Below are 19,561 nucleotides of genomic sequence, written 5' to 3' on the forward strand. Positions count from 1 at the left end.
TTTTTATATTCCTTTATATTGGACTTACGAAGATCCTATTAAAATCAATAAATTGTTTATTTTGTCTCTTGCATTGTGTACAGTGCCACAGTGAATGGCTCTGAACATGTGTCATTTGTTCCTGTGTGGCTTATCTGTAGGATATTCTTAGAAGTGGAATTGTTGGGTTCAGCAGTAAACGCATTTACAATCTCTGTATATCCCCAGGATCCAGTGTCCATGGTACTCAGAGTCTTTACTCAACAAATAATTTGAGGAAATATGTGGGAAGAACTTTTTCTGGGTTTCTGGCCAGTTCATCCTGTAATCTGTCTCAGAGCTATAGTTCTCTAATGTATGTCCAGGGTAAGACATCTATTCTATTAGAGGTAACCTTGTATAAAAAGGGCTTTTGAATATTTTACAAGCAGCCTGGGTGGCTCAAATGGTAAAGCATCTGCCTACAATGTGGGAGACCTGGGTTCGATCCCTGGGTTGGGAAGATCCTCTGGAGAAGGAAATGGCAACCCACTCCAGTACTCTTGCCTGGAAAATCCCGTGGACGGAGGAGCGTGGTAGGCTACAGTCCATGGGGTCGCAAAGAGTCAGACATGACTGAGCGACTTCGCTTTTGAATATTTTTATGACTAGACCCAAAAAAGAACATTTTATGTATGCTTCTGCTGAAGCTTTACAAACACACACACTATTGAACTCAGTAAGAAAGTACATCTCCAAACACCAATGAATATGTCACTTTTATTTGGCTCTGATGACTCTCTGAGTCAGAGTGGGTTCTTTTTCCCTTCTTTCTTCTTTTCTCTCTCCTGCCTTCAATTTTATTTTCTGCCAAATGTTCAGAAAAGTCATCCTATAGACAAAGATGTAAACACCACCTGTTATGACTAATTCACTCTGGTCTCTTCCTGTTTCCACGGCTTGCCACTGCTGAAGTAGTCAGAAGCAGTGCAGAGTACTGAACCAGTAGAGGGAGCCTTCAAATTGTAACTCACTTGTTACCTGCCCAGCACTCACAGGTTGTCAATTAGGATATTAAGTATGAACTGAGTGTTTGAGTTTGCTATTGCTGTGCTTGGCCATTCAGTTGTGTCCAACTCTTTGCGATGCCATGGACCGTAGCCTGCCAGACTCCTCTGTGCATGAGGATTCTCCAAACAAGAATACTGGAGTGGATTGGGGGATCTTCCCGACCCAGAAATCGAACCAGGGATACTTGCAGGAGGATACTTTACCAGATGAGCTACCAGGGAATAACTTGTCATTTGGGACCTTAGACATTAATCCTAGACCTGATGGCCCTTCATTTGCTCATCTATAGACTGAGGAAACAGGGCATTATGAGTTGTAAAATATCTTCTACACCAGAGGTTTTTTTTATTTAAAGGGTTAATTTTCCAAGATACTGATCTTGTTTGATCCTTGTTGAGTTTTGTTTTTGACATTTCATAGTTTACTAGCTCCTACTTCCATGTAAACTTAGGCTTCATTTTTGCCCCTTGTCTTTATACATGATAGAAAGATTGGCTTTATTCTGTAATGTCATACAGCGTCACTTCTGCCACATTTTTCATCAGCAGGGAGCCCCTAAGTCTGGGCTATATTCAAAGGGAGAATTAGACTCCATCTTGTGATGGGAGGAATATCAAAGAATTTATGGACCTATTTTAGAACTGCCACATCGTGTGAATGTAAGGTGTATATTGGGAGCGGGGGCGGGGAACAGGTCTTTTGAGGCTTATTTCAGAACTTTTTCCTTTACCCTGTTGTAAGACAGAAACTTATAACTAAAATCAGGTGTTTAGATGACATAAGAATGTTAAATTTCCAAGCTCCTTCAATTTTTCTTTTATAGGTCATTACATTATGTTTTTTTTTTTTTACATTATGTTCTTCTATAATAAGAGAATTTTTACCTTTTCAGTTGGTTTATAAGTCCTGTCCATTTTGTTCTTAAAAGTTTTAGAGATGGGAATTAGAAATTATTGAACCAGTGCTTTTATTTATTTTTTTAATTTTATTTTATTTTTAAACTTTACATAAGTGTATTAGTTTTGCCAAATATCAAAATGAATCCGCCACAGGTATACATGTGTTCCCCATCCTGAACCCTCCTCCCTCCCCATACCATCCCTCTGGGTCAGTGCTTTTAAATTTTCAGAGCAAACACCTTTTGAAAAGCAATCTTTCTTAGAGCTTCAGTGTATTAAGCAGATAAAAGCTTAGTTTCCCTGAGTGGACACAGCACCATTCCCCTGAGGTGGCCCTTGAAGTTCTTTTTTGGAGCCTTGGGAATGATCAACTTAGGCCATCTCTTTCATTTTATAAGGTCACAGCCAAGGCCGAAAGAGTGTCAGTGATTTGTCTAAGGTTATGAAAGTTAGTAACCCAGCCAGCAACAGGACCTAGGCTCTTGTTTCCGAGACTGGCGCTTCTTCCGTTACGTATCACTTATTTAGTTACAAATCATTCGGGATGACTCGGGATGACTCGGGATGATTCGGGATGACTCGGGATGATTCGGGATGACTCGGGATGACTCGGGTTAGCGTTTGGCATCGGTGTGTCACCAGCAGCACACCAGCAGCAAAAAAGCATCGCCGTTTACTTTCCTGCAACGGGGATAAGGATCAAAGACCCAGTTCTCTTGTTGAATGCCTAACCTTCAAAGAGACTCCTATTGCTTTTGATGCTGCTCTTGCTACCTGTGCTGACTGACTACAAACTACCTTCAGTCTCTTATCCGTGTGGCCAGTTTACAATGTCAGTCATCATCTCGGTGATGCGGTTGTGGAAAGCTCCATATTACTGGTCTCCAACCAGAGTCAGCCTATGATAACTTCTTGAAAACACTGAGCTGGTAAATTTTGGCTAATAATCTCACACCCTTATATGTGGTTATATTATGATCCTCCCATTTTTAAAAATACACTACCAACCCCCACCATAACCCTTACTCTTCTCACATGGCAGCAAGTATTTTACTTAATGTTTCTAAGCAACCAACTAAAATTGGCAACAGTATAGTAAAAGAAAGGGAAAATGATTGCTGCTTATCAATTTAGCACAGAGTGTTCCTATGTATTGGCTGAATGAAACCTAAATGACAGGTTCGCTGATAAGGGTATATTGTGACTTTTTTCTGTGTATTATGATATTCTATATTGCAGAGAAAGCTGTATATGATAGAACAAGATTTGCTGTTCTATTTATAATATCACTTTGAGATTTAATTAATCCTTCATCACCACCGTTATTGATTTTCTCTTTTGAATTAGGTTTTAATAACCATCTGCGAGAACAGGCTGAAAGCCTGTCTCTGGAAACAATGCCTTGATATTCAGGGACATGAGAGCAGCTGTGAGCTGTTATTCTTCCTTTCTTAATAACTGAATGTCACATCCTGTAGTTTGGCTTTCATTCACTAATGTGAGCAAAGGACTCTGCCTTTCTTTGTGACTCAAGTCCCATTAACATAGTACGTTAGCATTCTGCACTACTCTTCAGCCCAAGTTACCTTCCAAACTAAAAATAAATTCCATCTGGGCCTCTGGTTCTAACCTCATCCTCTAATCCTCTGGGCTTTGGCATTACGATTTCTCTTATGTAAGAATCTCCCCACTCTCAATCTTTGCCAAAATCCAGTTCTCTTACTAACTAAAATTTCTCTCTTCCACCTCAGCGTGATATTAATAAAAATGAGTGGGTATAAAAATGTGTATATATGCTCTGTGAGTGAATAAGTTAATTTATATGTGAATGAGCCTGTTTGTATCTAATAGCGGGTGTTTATAGCCAGGTTGAGAAAGGTGTGTGGGAAGGGATAGGAAAGGGTAAGCCTGGTGAAGAGGAAGAGAAACTGTAGAGGAGCCTCAAAAAGTAATAATAAAACAAGTCTGGTGTTGGAGAGAGGTTCTTTTCTGCAGCTTTCTTTCCCTTTACTAACGATTGCCAAACATAACACCTAACAAATCATTTACAGAGCTATCTCATTTTACTAACTGATGAACTTCTGTCTGATTTGTGCTTAAAGTACAGATTGCTAGAAATGAGATATTTCCATATTTAATATTTAGGTATAAAACTAAATTGTAGAATTAAAGAAGGTTAATCATCTGTTTTATTCACTATATTATCACTGTCTTTGTTCTCTCTAAATCACTGAACTGTGTTCCTCAATGTGATCCTCAGGCTTGCATGTTGGAAATGCAGATTCTTGGGCCCTACCCCAGACCTACTGAATCACAAACTTTAGCGGGCCCAGTTATTTTTATTTTAGTTCAACAGGGTCTTCAGGTGATTCTGATTGCAGTAAAGCTCAAAAATTATTGCTCTTGAGTATAAGAAATAAGCAGTTCTGTGCTATCTTCTAATGTGAAAAGTTTATTTTAAAAGATACTCTAAATTTGAAGTCAGTGAGATATCCAAAGATAATGCTTGATTGGGAGAGTGAAGAAGGAAGCAAGGAAGGAAGAACCTTATAGCTATGTTACTTCTGTGATGATTGTGTTCTCTTAGTTGAAATATATTCTGATTACATTACAGTAATGGAATTACATTTCATTGTTGTAGAATTTAGGATCTACAGAATATTAATCTATTGGCTTGTAAGTATTCAGTTCAGTGCAGTTCAGTTGCTCAGTTGTGTCCGACTCTTTGTGACCCCATGAATCACAGCACGCCAGACCTCACAGTCCATCACCAACTCCCGGAGTTCACTCAGACTCATGTCCATCGAGTCGGTGATGCCATCCAGCCATCTCATCCTCTGTCGTCCCCTTCTCCTCCTGCCCCCAATCCCTCCCAGCATCAGAGTCTTTTCCAATGAGTCAACTCTTCGCATGAGGTGGCCAAAGTACTGGAGTTTCAGCTTTAGCATCATTCCTTTCAAAGAAATCCCAGGGCTGATCTCTTTCAGAATGGACTGGTTGGATCTCTTTGCAGTCCAAGGGACTCTCAAGAGTCTTCTCCAACACCACAGTTCAAAAGCATCAATTCTTCGGTGCTCAGCCTTCTTCACAGTATTAATGCTTGACAAAATATAGTAACCAAAGTAAAATGCTTAGTAGGTGGACTCAGCAGCAGAATGGAAGGGACAGGAATTAATGAGCTGGAATATAGAACAGTGGAAATTACCCAATCTGAACAATAAAGAGAAAATAGATTGGCTAGGAAAAAATGAATCATCTCAGAGACCTGTGGGTAACAGGTAGTAACAAAAGATAGTACATTCTTGTCATTGGAGTCTTAGGAGAGAAAGAAGAGGGTAGGCTGAAAAAGTACTCAAAAAATAGTTGAAAACTTCCCACACTTGGCAAGAGACATGAACCTCTAGGTTCGAGAAGCTGAGCAAATCCCATACAGGGTAAGCCCAAAGAGATCCTCACCAAGTCTTAGCATAATTAGACTTCTAAAAACTAAAGACAACAGCAACAAAATATTGAAAAGTAGCCATAGAAACATGATACCTTTACTGATAGGGGGAAATCTTTCAAATAACAACTTCTTATCAGTAACCATGGAGGCCAGAAGGAAGTGGCTGAGAGAACTGCCAACACCGAATCATATATCCTATACCCAGAATCCTATTGTCAGGAATGGAGAAGATATCAGGACATTCCCAGATGAAGGAAAAAAAACCAGAATTTGTTGCCAGTAGATGGTCTAAAAGAATGTATTATGAGGTTCCCTGAACAGAAGGGAAACAATGAAAGAAGCAATGTTGAACTCAAGAAGGAACATGATAAGCGAAAAATACTATAGACTTTCTGTTTGGATTATTTTTCTTTCTTTTTTTTTTTTTCTCAGTGATTTTTTAGGAAATATCTCTAGGTGCTCATCTTTTGTTGTATTTATTTCAAATTTTCCTTCCAACTTGTAACTTACATTTTTTTAATTCACGGTATCTTTGGTGATCAGAAGTTTTTAATTTTAACATAGTCAAAAGTATCAATTTGTTTATAGTTGTACTTTTTGGTTACACCTATAAAAAAAGAAACTTCTTTGTCCCAAAAGCAGAAGGATTCTTCTGTTCCTAATTTATAAAGTATGTGATAGGGATTCAACTTCATATTTTCCCCATGTGGTTAACCGTATTTTCAAATTCTTTGTTTCTTCCAATGATCTGCCGTATATTTCATATATTGAACTTTTATGTATGGATGGATATGATTCTGGGTTCTCTATTCCATTGGTTAACTTATCTAATCCTATGTTAGTAAAACACTGTCTTGGTTACTATAACCTCAAAAAAATTTTGAGGGTATAGCAAGGTCCCCTCTTCTTACTCCTGTTTCTTTAGAAATGCTGTAGCTATTCTTGTGCATTTGGTCTCCCATATGACTTTTAGAATACATAAAGTCCAAAATATTGCTGGGATTTTTTAAAAAATAATTTTATTTATTTATTTATGGCTGTGCCGGGTCTTTGTTGCTGTGCAGGCTTTCTCTAGTTACAGCGAGCAGGGATTACTGTCTAGTTCCGATTCATGAGCTGCTTCTCATGGTGGTGGCTTCCCTTGTTCTGGAGCACAGACTCTAGGGCACGTGGCCTTAAGAGTTATAGTTCCCTGGCTCTAAAGCACAGGCTCAATAGTTGTGGTGCCCAGTCTATTGCTCCATGGCAAATGGGATCTTCCCGGACCTGGGATTGAACCTGTGTCTTCCTCCCTGGCAGGTGGATTCCTTATGTCTGAATCACCAGGGAAGCCTGGGATTTTATTGAACTGTTTTGAATCTGATGACCAGCTAGGGAAAATTGTCTTCTTTATGATCATCAGCCACAAATATGGTATTGCTTTCTATTTATTTAGATCTTTTTTTCAATCCGTAAACAAACTTAGTATTTTCTCTACGGAGATTTTACAATTTATTTATTATTTTTTTTAATAGTTTTACACATTTTAAAAACTGTAGTTTGTAGTTTGTTGCTGGTGTTAAAAATCCATGCACCTTGCTAAACTCTTAGTTTTTCTATTTTGGATTATTGGCAATATTTGGAGGTTGTTTTGGATTTGTCTGTGTTTATAATTGGGAGAAGGCAATGGCACCCCACTCCAGTACTCTTGCCTGGAAAATCCCATGGACGGAGGAGCCTGGTAGGATGCAGTCCTTGGGGTCGCAAAGAGTCGGACACGACTGAGCGACTTCACTTTCACTTTTCACTTTCATGCATTGGAGAAGGAAATGGCAACCCACTCCAGTGTTCTTGCCTGGACAATCCCAGGGACGGGGGAGCCTGGTGGGCTGCCATCTATGGGGTCGCACAGAGTCAGACACGACTGAAGCGACTTAGTGTTTATAATTAAATCATTTGAAAATGATGGTGTTGTTTCATCCTTTCTAATCCTGAGTCTTTAATAAAATTTTATAATAAATGGACAAAGTTGTTTTCAATAAATTACTTATATAAGAAATTGTTAAGTTTATATTCCTTAACTGCAATGGCATAAAACTAGAATAAATAATAGAAGTTTAAGTGTACTGGCTGAAAAAAATTTTAATAGCTTCCTTAATTTCTATATTTTAGAAATTTAAGACTGAACTTACAGGTTTAGAAAATAGCAACTATTTAATATGAAAGTACTGCATCATAAATCAGAAGAGAAGACTAGAGCTACATTCAAAATAAAAGTCCAGCCTTCAGTATTTTCACTGTGAAATAAGAGAGAATTAATTGGCTTCCAGTGTTGAACTGCTCCAGGACACAGTGCCCAAAGCTCAATTCTCAGGCTTCTTCTCTGTTTACCTTCTCCTTAGGGATCTCGTTAATTGAGCAATTTTACTATGAGCTATAAACCTTCACAGCTCCCCTGCACTCAAGAATCATATCTACTCAACATCTCATTGGATGTCTCATAAGCAGCTTACCTTTAATATGGCCGAAAGAAAACTTTCTGACTCCCACCCACCCCAACCCCTGAAAAAACCCCAAACTTCCTCTAGTGGTCTGGCATCCACTCCCATCACTTCATGGCAAATAGATGGGGAAACAGTGGAAATAGTGGCTGACTTTATTTTTCTGGGCTCCAAATTCACTGCAGATGGTGATTGCAGCCATGAAATGAAAAGACGCTTATTCCTTGGAAGGAAAGTTATGACCAACCTAGACAGTATATTAAAAAGCAGAGACATTACTTTGCCAACAAAAGTCCGTCTAGTCAAGGCTATGGTTTTTCCAGTGGTCATGTATGGATGTGAGAGTTGGACTGTGAAGAAGGCTGAGCACCGAAGAATTGATGCTTTTGAACTGTGATGTTGGAGAAGACTCTCAAGAGTCCCTTGGACTGCAAAGAGATCAGTCCTGGGTGTTCATTGGAAGGACTGATGTTGAAGCTGAAACTCCAATACTTTGGCCACCTGATGCAAAGAGCTGACTCATTTGAAAAGACCCTGATGCTGGGAAAGATTGAGGGCAGGAGGAGAAGGGGATGACAGAAGATGAGATGATTGGATGGCCTCACCGACTCAATGGGCATGGGTTTGGGTGGACACCAGGAGTTGGTGATGGACAGAGAGGCCTGGCTTATTGCGGTTCATGGGGTTGCAAAGAGTCAGACACGATTGAGCGACTGAACTGAACTGAGTGGTCTAGTGTTCTCCATTTCAGTAAATGGGCCCAGTTAATGGTCAAGCTAAATTATCAAAGTCATCTTTGGCTCATCTTTCTTTTAACAAATCCTGGCATTTCTCTGTCTGCCGACACATCTTCCTATCATTCTATATTCAGAATATGTCACAAATCCAACCATTTCTCATCAGTTTACTACTACCACTCAGGCCCAAGCCACCGGCTATCTCTCACCAAGCCTATTGCCTTACCAGGTATTGATAGATATTAAGCTATAGTAAGTGAAATTATCTCGTACAAAAGTTAACAGGTCAGTAGAGTCATATGCATTAGCCCAATAATAGGCTCCAGAATATAGAAGAACTTTATATATGATAAAAGTATCAAAAAACAGTGTGCAGTGATATACTTTTATACATGGTATTCTGAAATGGGCCATTTAGGAAAAAAATACACTTTACATTGCATTGCCTCATAAATTCTAGAAATGATAAAATTTATTGAGCATTTACTGTTTGCTTGGCAATGTGGTAAGTACATCCTTCACATGTACTGCAGTGGGAAAAGAAGCACAGATTAGAAGAAATACATGGTCATCTGCTCTCTAGGTCTCTAGGGAGGGAAGGCTTGGATTACTAATCATAAAAAATTACTAAAGGAATATGTTGATAAATTAAGTAATAGAAGTATTATTTAAATTCTTCTCTGTTTCCAAGACTTGTGGACACAGTTGGGGAAGGAGAAGGTGTGATGACTTGAGAGAGTAGCATTGAAAAATATACTCTACCATATGTAAAACAGATAGCAAGTGGGGATTTGCTGTATGACACAGGGAGTTGAAACTTGGCGCTCTGTGACAAGCTAGAGGGGTGCAATGAGCTGGGAGGCGGGAGGGAGGTTTAAGAGTGAGGGGACATATGTATACCTGTGGCTGTTTCATGTTGATATATGGCAAAAACCAGCACAATATTGTAAAGCAGTTATCCTCCAATTAAAAATGAATAAAATAAGAAAAATTACTTTTCTGTGTTCAGAAATAAAATTAAAAGGCAAACAGATTTTAAAGAACATAACAACAGAAGCAGTATTGTTTTTTAATCTCCCTGAGTCCCTAGTAAAACACACACCACCTCTATAGCAAAATTAAACATCTTGGACATCATTTACTACAGAAATAGCTCATAAAATGTCCCTGTAAACCCCAAAAGATAGCAGGACACACCACTAGAATCAGAAGATGTAAGCAGAAGGAAGCATCTGGGCTGTTGGACGGACTCGAGATCAAGAGAGCTTTCAAATAAGCAGCCGGTATTCACTGGGTAAGGGCTTTCCTGGTGGCTGAGATGGTAAAGGATCTGTCTGCAATGCGGGAGACAAGGGTTTGATCCCTGGGTCGGGAAGATCCTCTGAAAAAGGGAATGGCTATTCATTGGAAAGCTCAGGAGGCCAATTAGAGAACAGAAACTGAAATTGGGAGGGGTTTTGCCAAGAGCAGGTGCATGCAGGTGGCCCATGTGAGGTCTGAAGGGAGCAGGTAACCCCTGTGAATTCTCCCAACTAGTACTTCCTTCCCGGCTGGGGGTGGGTGTGGAGGGCATCCTGAGATTAGAATCAAATTTGAGCAGCTCTGGAACAATAGCAATTAAAGACAGAGAAAACCGGAATAAAAGTGGAGCAGGGAAGCAGGGCCTGGAATCCCAGAAAGCAAGCTACCATATATTTGAGTTCTACATAAAAACGAAAAAAGGAGAGCTACACCTCCTTCTAAAAGTTTGAGGGAAATAATTTCAAATCAAATTGGCTGCAAATTTTATAATTTTTAATTACAAAATTTTATTGTAATAAAAAACAGAATAATAGCCACTTGAGCAATGAGAGTGCATCAGAAACACATGCCCACAAAAAAAGATAAAATTCTATTTCAAAATGAGCTAAAATTCGTTAAGAAAATGATATGACACCTGAAAGAATGCCATAAATTAGAACTGCAAAAAATGAAAACTGAAGTGACAATAAAGGAAATAATTAGAATTTAATTTTAGAAATAAACTGGAAGGAACATAAAAGAAAACAAATGTAAAAGCACCTTATGAGACCTAAAAAAATGAGAAAATATTTAACATTTAAAAAAGAAATGAGAAAAGAGTTATAAAGAAATTGAGAGAAATTAACTAACATTGGAATAGACAGAGCAGGGAGGGGCTGCTACTGCTAAGTCGCTTCAGTTGTGTCCAACTCTGTGAGACCCCGTAGACGGCAGCCCACCAGGCTTTCCCGTCCCTGGTATTCTCCAGGCAAGAACACTGGAGTGGGTTGCCATTTCCTTCTCCAATGCATGAAAGTGAAAAGTGAAAGTGAAGTCTCTCAGTCATGTCCGACTCTAGCGACCTCATGGACTGCAGCCCACCAGGCCCCTCCGTCCATGGGACCCTCCAGGCAAAAGTACTGGAGTGGGGTGCCATTGCCTTCTCCGAGGGAGGAGCTGGTCGCACTGTATTTCTTGACTGGTTAGTGTTTCACAGGTGTTTGCCTTGCAGTAATCTTTAAGCCATACATTTGTTTTATGAGCTATTTCTGTACTTGTTTTATTTTACCATTATAAGGTTATGAAATGCAACAAAAAGGCCAGTCATTGAACCAGTGGGTATTTGGGGGAAAAGAAAAATACATAAACTCTTCATGCAAATTGATAACAAAGTGCTGAAACTCCAACAGAAAATTGTTGGATATATATATCCAGAGAATATAAATAAGTGACCTACCTATACGATTGACCCTTGAACAACATGGTTTTGAACTGTGTGAGTCCACTTACAGGCTGATTTTTTTTTTTTTTCAATAAATTTCAGTATAGAAGTACTGTACTACTACAGAATCTGTGTTTGGTTGAATCTGCAGATGCTGAACTGAGGGTGCAGAAGGCCAACTGTAAAATTATGTGAGGGGTGGGTGCCCAAGTTCTGCACCATTCAAGGAGCAACTATATTCAGAAAGCTAATAATCACTAAAAACATCTAATCTCGCTGAAATAGTCTCTAAAAGACAATTTATAGGAAGGGAGACGGTGAAAGAAAAATTCTATATTATATCTGTTTTTGTTGTTGTTCAGTCCCTAAGTTGTGTCTAACTCTTTGTGACCCCATGGACTGTAGCCCACCAGGCTCCTTTGTCCATGGGATTTTCCAGACAAGAATACTGGAATGGGTTGTCATTTCCTTCTCCAAGGGATCTTCCCAGCCCTCTGGAGGTACAGGGATTGAACCTGCATCTCCTGCTTAGCAGGCAGATTCTTTACCACTGAGCCACCTGGGAAGCCCCATATTATATCTGTAGATAACTTTTAACGTCATATAATTTTTCTATTGTGGGTGAAATTGGGTAGGGTGACAACAGACTCTCCCAGTAAGTGCCCTTCAGTGTGGTAGGTTTTTCTATTATATGATCCCAAAGTGAATGCAATACAAAGTAATCCATTCGTTTTCTGTTCATGTTGACTTAGCATGGCATTTTTATAATTTGGAAAAGCTTATGATTAATTGCATTGAATACTTTATCCTTCACAGTGAGAGACCCACCACCAATTTCCCTTGATGTTAGACAGAAACAGCGCATCTCCACAGATCCATTATCATCTGAAATGAAAGCCCCAGTTCTGCCAGAACCCATCCTTCCAGTTCAGCCCAAAACTATGAAAGACTTTCTGTAAGTTTTGGCTCATTGCTACATGTAGACATATAATCAACTGCATGTCAGCACTTCACATAATTTAATATTTTTGTGTGGGAAATTAATTGAACTTATGGCTCATAAGGTATTATAAGAGTGAAGGAACCAAAGACTGGTGACTTAAGTTGAAGGTGAAAACAAATATATAATGTTGCAACAAAAGAAACACTAAATAAGAGAAAGTGAGTCAAAACAAGCAGAGATGAAGGAATGTGTCCTTTTTAAAAAATAAGATTTCATTTACTAAGTGACACACAAACCACAAAAGCTACCTTGCTGCTATTAAGTTGGTACAAAAGTAATATTGGTTTCTGGCCATGAATTTTAAATCATTATAACTAGGCTCAAACATATCATTATTAATCAAAATAGGAACTATTACAGTTGACAGATTTTTCCCAACAAGAAATAAGTTCATTCATTCCTGTAGCAGAAAAGTCCATGCTTCAGAATTCAGCAAACACTTGGAAAGCATTTTCTCCCTCCTGCTGGTTGTGGAGGTTTTTCCCTGCAAAAAGTTGTCAAGATGCTTGAAGAAGTGGTAGTCAGTTGGTAAGAGGTCAGGTGAATATGGCAGACGAGGCAAAACTTCATGGCCTAACTCGTTCAACTTTTGAGACATTTGTTGTGTGATGTGTGGTCAGGTGTTGTCATGGAGAATTGGATCCCTTCTGTTGACCAGTACCAGCTGCAGGTGTTGCACCTTTCAGCGCATCTCATCGATTTGCTGAGCATACTTCTCAGATGTCTCAGGTGTAATGGTTTTGCTGGGATTCCAAAAGCTGTAGTGGATCAGACAGGCGGTAGACCCCCAAACAGTGACTATGATCTTTTTCTGGGGCAGGTTTGGCTTTGGGAAGTGCTTTGGAGCATCTTCTCTGTCCAGCCATTGAGCTGGTCATTGCAGTTGTCATGTAACGTCCACTGTTCATCACAGGTCACAATCCAATCAAGAAATGGTTGCGTAGAATAAGAGAAGATGACACTTCAAAACAATGGCTTTTTTGATTTGCATTCAGCTCACGAGGCATCCATTTATCGAGCTTTTTCACCTTTCCAGTTTGCTTCAAATGCCGAATGACCTTAGAATGGTCAGCGTTGAGTTTTTTGGCAACTTCTCATGTAGTTATAAGAAGAACAGCTTCAGTAATGGCTCTCAGCTGGTCATAGTTAACTTCCAATGGCCGGCCACTATGCTCCTCATCTCAAGGCTCTCGTTTCCTTTGCAAAACTTCCTGAACCACCACTGCACTGTACATGCGTTAGCAGTTCCTGGGCCAAATGTGTTGTTGATGCTGTTAATTGTCTCCACTGCTTTATGACCCATTTTGAACTCGAATACAAAAATTGCTCAAATTAGCTTTTTGTCTAACATCATTTCTGTAGTCTAAAATATAAAATAAACAGCTAGTAATAAAGCAAAAAAACATAAAGCAAGAAATGTGCATTAAAATGATGTATAATAGCATAACCACATTTATTTAAGAGTGTATTCCAATATCAAAGGGCAAAGTTCAACAATGCAAAACCACATTTACTTTTTGCACCAACCTAATAATAAAAACCAAATGGATACTCAAAGGACTAAGTGAGAAAGAGAAAATAGGGACAGAATGTAAACAAAATCTGTCAAGAAATTTGGCTGGAACGGAAAGAAAGATAATTACAAGGAGCATGTCAAAATGAACTTTTAAAAAATATTTGTTTATTTATTTTGCCTGTGCTGGGTCTTTGCTATTGTGCATGGACTTTCTCTCGTTGCAGCAAGTGGGGGCTACTTCCTATTTGTGGTGCACGGGCTCCTTATTGCAGCGGCTTCCCTGTTGTGGAGCACAGGCTCTAGGCACACGGGCTCAGTGGTTGTGGTGCATGGGCTTAGTTGTTCCATGGCGTGTGGGATCCTCCCAGACCAGGAATCTAACTGGCGTCCCCTGCGTTGCAAGGTGGATTCACAACCATTGGACCACCAGGGAAGCCCAAAAGTGAACTTTTAAAAAAGCAAATAAATGGGAAAGTTGAAGCTGGATTAATATCTTAATCCAATTAAGAATTATAAATTCAGAAACTACATATTTACATTAACTGGAACACATTCCTGTATTCAGCTTCATTATTTCAAGTTGCATGTTGGGTAACATTTATCTGTAAAGAATCAGTGCTGTATTATCTGAAGAATGTTTTTATCTGTTGTGGCTAATAAATGCTTTTATTTTAGGGAAGATGTAGAAAAAGCTAAGTCATCAGGAGATTGGAAAACAGTATATGATTTTTATCTTACAACATTTGATTCTTTTCCAGAACTAAGTGCTGCATTTAAGGTAATAACACATAACGCACATTTTTCACTTTTTAAATCCCCCCCCCAAAAGACACTGAATTTACCTCTTTTTCTACCCAATATTGGCTTAAGCAGCTACTTAAGCAAATATAAGTATGTATTAATTCTGAAATTATAGGTATCACAATAATTACTTAAGTGATATCTTAAAAATTGTTTTTATTTGTACTAATGTAATACTTGAGATGGTTAGATAATCTCACTGACTCTATGGACATGAATTTGAGCAAACTCCAGGAGATAGCAGAGAACAGGGAAGCCTGGCGTGCTGCAGTCCATGGGATCACAAAGAGTCAAACATGACTTAGCGAATAACAACAACGTTTGACTACATTCTTTAAGTTTTTAAAAAAGAAATTATTAAAATAATCCTTATGTATTTATTTTCCTTTTTAGCAATTTAGCCGTAACAGTTCTTTTATATCATCATATTAAGAATATTACAAATTATGAAGGAATAGTTATGATACAGATATTACTTAGAATAGTTCTTAAAATGTTATATACACTTAGTTCTTTAATTGAATTTTCAGAAAGATGCCTCTGCCTCTAATACTATTGAAGACTCTGGGATTAATGCTAAATTTGTGAATGCTGTATATGACGCCTTACTTAATACTGTAAGTATCATTTACGAACACATGCAAATCATACAATTGTTTGAGTCTATACTGTACTTTGAAATCAGCCACACAAATGTAAAACTCACCTTGTAACATAATTACATAGGAAACTTTTTTGGTAAATTTGGTTGAAATTCTCAGAAAGTTAGATTATTTTTTAATTCTTATATTTTTTTAATTAAAAAGTTTTTCAAATTCTGTAAGAACATTTTTTTATATTTTTTTAACATAATTTGGTTGTACTTTATAATGACCTGTGGACTTAACTGCTAATTATAACATATAAATATGTATAAAATGTATGCCATCATTTTATATTGTTAAATATGCTATTCTTCAGTTTGTGTTAATGATTTAATCTTGTTGATCCAGAGACAGTGAAATTATTTTTCTTTTTCTGTTTTTCACTGTTACATAAAACTGATGGTAATCATCAAACAGCCACCACGTATGTTTGTGCAGGTTGACCAGTGCACATCCCAGGGAACATTTTCATTGTAATCTTTCGTAAGTGAAATTGAGACCACCGTAAATGGCAGTAATCGGTCATCAAGTCCAATTTTAACCACTGAAACAGATCTGTAAATATAAGTAACATATAAAAGTCACCTAAATATCGAATCGTAATTATTTCATGATTTTCGTTTGCCTACAGCCTCAAGACATTCAGAAGACAGTATTAAAGGGAATCATTAACAGCCTGTTACAAGAATGGAAAGGGTAATTGTGACCAGTATTGTAGTTGTAGCTCATCGGTATAGATAGTTAATCTGTACACCTCATCCAACTTGAATTATGTGTGTGTTTTACTCAGAAAGGATTTTAGTTGATATAGTAAAAACATAGAATGAAATTGTAAACCATTTATAACAAAGCTTTTTAACTTGAGACTTACGACTTATTAGGAGGATCCACACGTGAGCCTCAGAGGATCTGTGAATTCTTTAAAACTGTATATAAAATTTGTTGTGTAGAGATATATGTGCTTTACAAAAATAGGATGGGTGGTTAAATCAGTAACCTAGAATGAAATAATACGAGCATTAAATTTATCCTTGGGTTTCTGGGTAGCAGAGTAGACATTTCCTTATTTCTAATATAAGGAAACATAAATTTAGCCACTAAAATATTTTTTTTCTGGAGCTAAATATTGCATTGTTATATAAAGAATGGACAATGTAATTGATAGTGTTTGGAATATGCAGAACACAAAAATACAGTTTTAAAAGTACATATTTAAATTGATATTACTTAAGTAACAATTTAAATAATAGCTGCTGTTAAAGCCAAGCAATGCCATTAAATTATAATTTAAATGTTTATATTAAGCCCAGTTTGAAAATACCAAACCACAGTTCTTAAATATGTTAAATATACCCTATATATGTTAACATTGTTCCAATTTTCAAAGAAATTTGTGGTTTTTTATAGAATATTGAGAAAGGGCAGAATAGTATTAAAAAAGTAAAAATGTAACTGTGCAGTTTTTTCCTAGTTGTCTTTTTAAAACAATTGAAATCATATTATATTTTGCATGTGATTTTTATCTTAATATTTTCCTAGTTTATCATTCTAGTAATACTTTTGCATTTTCCTTGAACTTTATGTTTCTGGTTGAATATATAATGCCTCATTGGAGATGAAGAGGAAAAATTAGAATGTCAACAGAATGCTTAGGAGAGTGAGGAAGTCCAGTGGTCTGAAATTGCAGGACCTTGTCCCCTCTGAGCACGCTCCCACAGCTTTCTAACCCCTGCTCCTCAAGTGTGTACCTGAGACAGATTAAAATAATTTGATGCAACTTACTTATGAAAGGATCATGTGGTCTCTACCCCCCAAATTGTGTTTTATTTTGGACTTACAGTAACAACAACAAGATCTATAGCTTATTGACTGTTTACTATGGGCTAATCACCTTTTGAAAGATTTTGCATGTATTTCTCATATTGAATCTTCACTGCAAACCTGTGAAATAGGTAATAGGATTATTTTCACTTCACACTTGAGGAAATTAATTTACAGAGAAGTAAATTGCCTAGGTTAACACAATAAGTGCCTTAGTCATAATTAGAACCCAGGCTCTCTGGCAAAAGAGCCTATGATCTTAACCACCATTTCTGTACCCAAAGCTGTGCTGCTGCTGCTAAGTAGCTTCAGTCGTGTCCGACTCTGTGCGAGCCCATAGACGGCAGCCCACCAGGCTCCCCCGTCCCTGGGATTCTCCAAGCAAAAACACTGGAGTGGGTTGCCATTTCCTTCTCCAATGCATGAAAGTGAAAAGTGAAAGTGAAGTCGCTCAGTCGTGCCCGACTCTTCGCAACCCCATGGACTGCAGCCTACCAGGCTTCTCCATCCATGGGATTTTCTAGGCAAAAGTACTGGAGTGGGGTGCCATTGCCTTCTCCTGTACACTGTACTAAAATACTAGTGCATAGGACAGGAAGATGGAAATTTTAATTGTACAGCTATAAAAAGGAAAAAAAAAATAAGACTCTCTTATCACCAGGAATTTTAATATTTATGAATTGCTTTGATCTTATTAAAATATTTTCAAATATAATTTATAAAATAAAACAGTAGTCCCATTGAGAAAATAACCTGAAAACTATGTAGACTACTATAGAAAGAAATAATTTAGATTTTATTTAAACCCAAATAATTTAAATCATTATTCAGTCAGATAATTCTTCCATAGAGGAATATTACTACTAATTTTAAAATTATATATGTAATATACATACATATAAATTTCAAAATTTAATACACATGTTATTTATTTATATTTCAGATGATGTGGCTTTACATTTATAAAGGGCATCTAGTACACTTTAGGCAATGATTTATGTTTATGTTTTCAGATTTAAGTCTAGGTTTTAGCTTTTATCAAGTCAATTCTCACAGAAACAGTGATAATTTTTATTAGATGGTGTAAGATTAAGCATCTCTCATCAGTTACACTTCTTTCTTTTTCAGTCCACGAACAAAAGATGATCTTAGAGCATATTTTATACTTTTACAGGTAAGAAAGCAAGAACTTAGTTGAAATTGGATAATTCATATTTCAATCTGTACATGTGTAAGTAAAATGATATCCAGTACTATTATTTTGAGCAGCGTTTTTGATACTTTTTAGATTATAATTACTTTTAATCAGAGAATTAAAGCTATAACAAACAGTGGGATGCTAAATTATCTCCAGAATTAATATGTTAATTTAGCTCTTGCCTTCCTGCTGTTGAATTCTGGAACAAACAGAATAGAAGCACTTCTTCCCCCTCCAGTCAACTTCCTTTCTTGTAACTAGTTTTTTAAGGGGGCTTCAAAACTGTTTTTTGTTTCCCAATTAGTAGGTTTCTAACTTTTCAATAAATATTTAAGCTAGAATTCTAATGGAAAAATCAAGATGATGAACTTTTTCCTCTCAAGAGATACAGATTCATTGATATAAATAAATAAATAAGTTCCAAACAAATGAAAAGTAATTTTAACTTTTATAATTTTTTGAGAAGTATGGTATTCCCATAGCTAGCATACTATATTTGTATTATTTTTCACAGTTTACCAAAGATGGTTGTATAGATTATTGTCTCATTTAAAGATAAGAAAAATTATGTTAAATAAGATATAATGTTTAATATTGTGTCCAATAAAAAAATATGGAAGATATGGGTAGAAGGAGGAGGAGAGAAGAAAAAAGAAAAGAAAAAGTTGGGGGAAATAGGGGGAAATAGATAAAAGGCAGTTGAGAGATGTAAGGAGAGGAAGGGGAGGTAAAAAGGTAAGATGAGAAAGACAAAACTGGAAAAAAAAAACAAGGAAATATATGTGAAGATAGTAAAAGCTAGAAAGTGACAACATGAAGCTCAGATTTTTAGGAGAGTGTATTTTGTCCTCAGTAGGCTCTACGCATAAGAGCTATCACTTAATGAGATTATCAGCTGGGGTCACTCCCTCATTTTGAACCATCCTGACCAAAAGTCAGGATGGTTTTGAAAAACATGCGGTGCTCTTTTCTTTTTTACAATTTCAGTTTATTGTTCAGTAATACTTATTTTTACCATCAAGTTCTGAAATGTACATTGTGAGTTTTAGATTTTGGAAATGTAACTAGAGTTTGTGCTTGGTTTACAAGCTCTCCTTTAACATTTAAAAGTTCTCAGGAGCTGTTAGGTGATTCTCCCCTTGTTCTTTGTGAAATATGCAAATAACTCTTTTCACATTGCAGAAGTTTCATTACCAGCTTTTATTTTTCTAGCATTCTCTGCCCCTTCCCTTTTTTTTAAATCAAGAAAGAACCAGGTTTTTGCTT

The 19,561-nt window shown here is 37.2% G+C and overlaps 1 protein-coding gene across 2 annotated transcripts in view; it reads left to right on the forward strand.

The window, feature by feature from the left end:
• Positions 1–19,561, forward strand: part of HECTD2 (HECT domain E3 ubiquitin protein ligase 2) — a 95,156-nt gene that overhangs the window by 49,623 nt on the left and 25,972 nt on the right. For both annotated transcript variants that reach the window (XM_055559969.1, XM_055559968.1), the window contains exons 3-7: positions 12,129–12,267; positions 14,507–14,609; positions 15,163–15,249; positions 15,908–15,972; positions 18,226–18,271. In XM_055559969.1, coding sequence (XP_055415944.1) covers positions 12,203–12,267; positions 14,507–14,609; positions 15,163–15,249; positions 15,908–15,972; positions 18,226–18,271 — 366 coding nt within the window. In that variant the 5' untranslated portion in view covers positions 12,129–12,202. The remainder of the gene's footprint in view (positions 1–12,128; positions 12,268–14,506; positions 14,610–15,162; positions 15,250–15,907; positions 15,973–18,225; positions 18,272–19,561) is intronic.

Source organism: Bubalus kerabau, chromosome 22 (genome assembly GCF_029407905.1).
Source record: "Bubalus kerabau isolate K-KA32 ecotype Philippines breed swamp buffalo chromosome 22, PCC_UOA_SB_1v2, whole genome shotgun sequence".
Classification (NCBI taxonomy): Eukaryota; Metazoa; Chordata; class Mammalia; order Artiodactyla; family Bovidae; genus Bubalus; species Bubalus kerabau.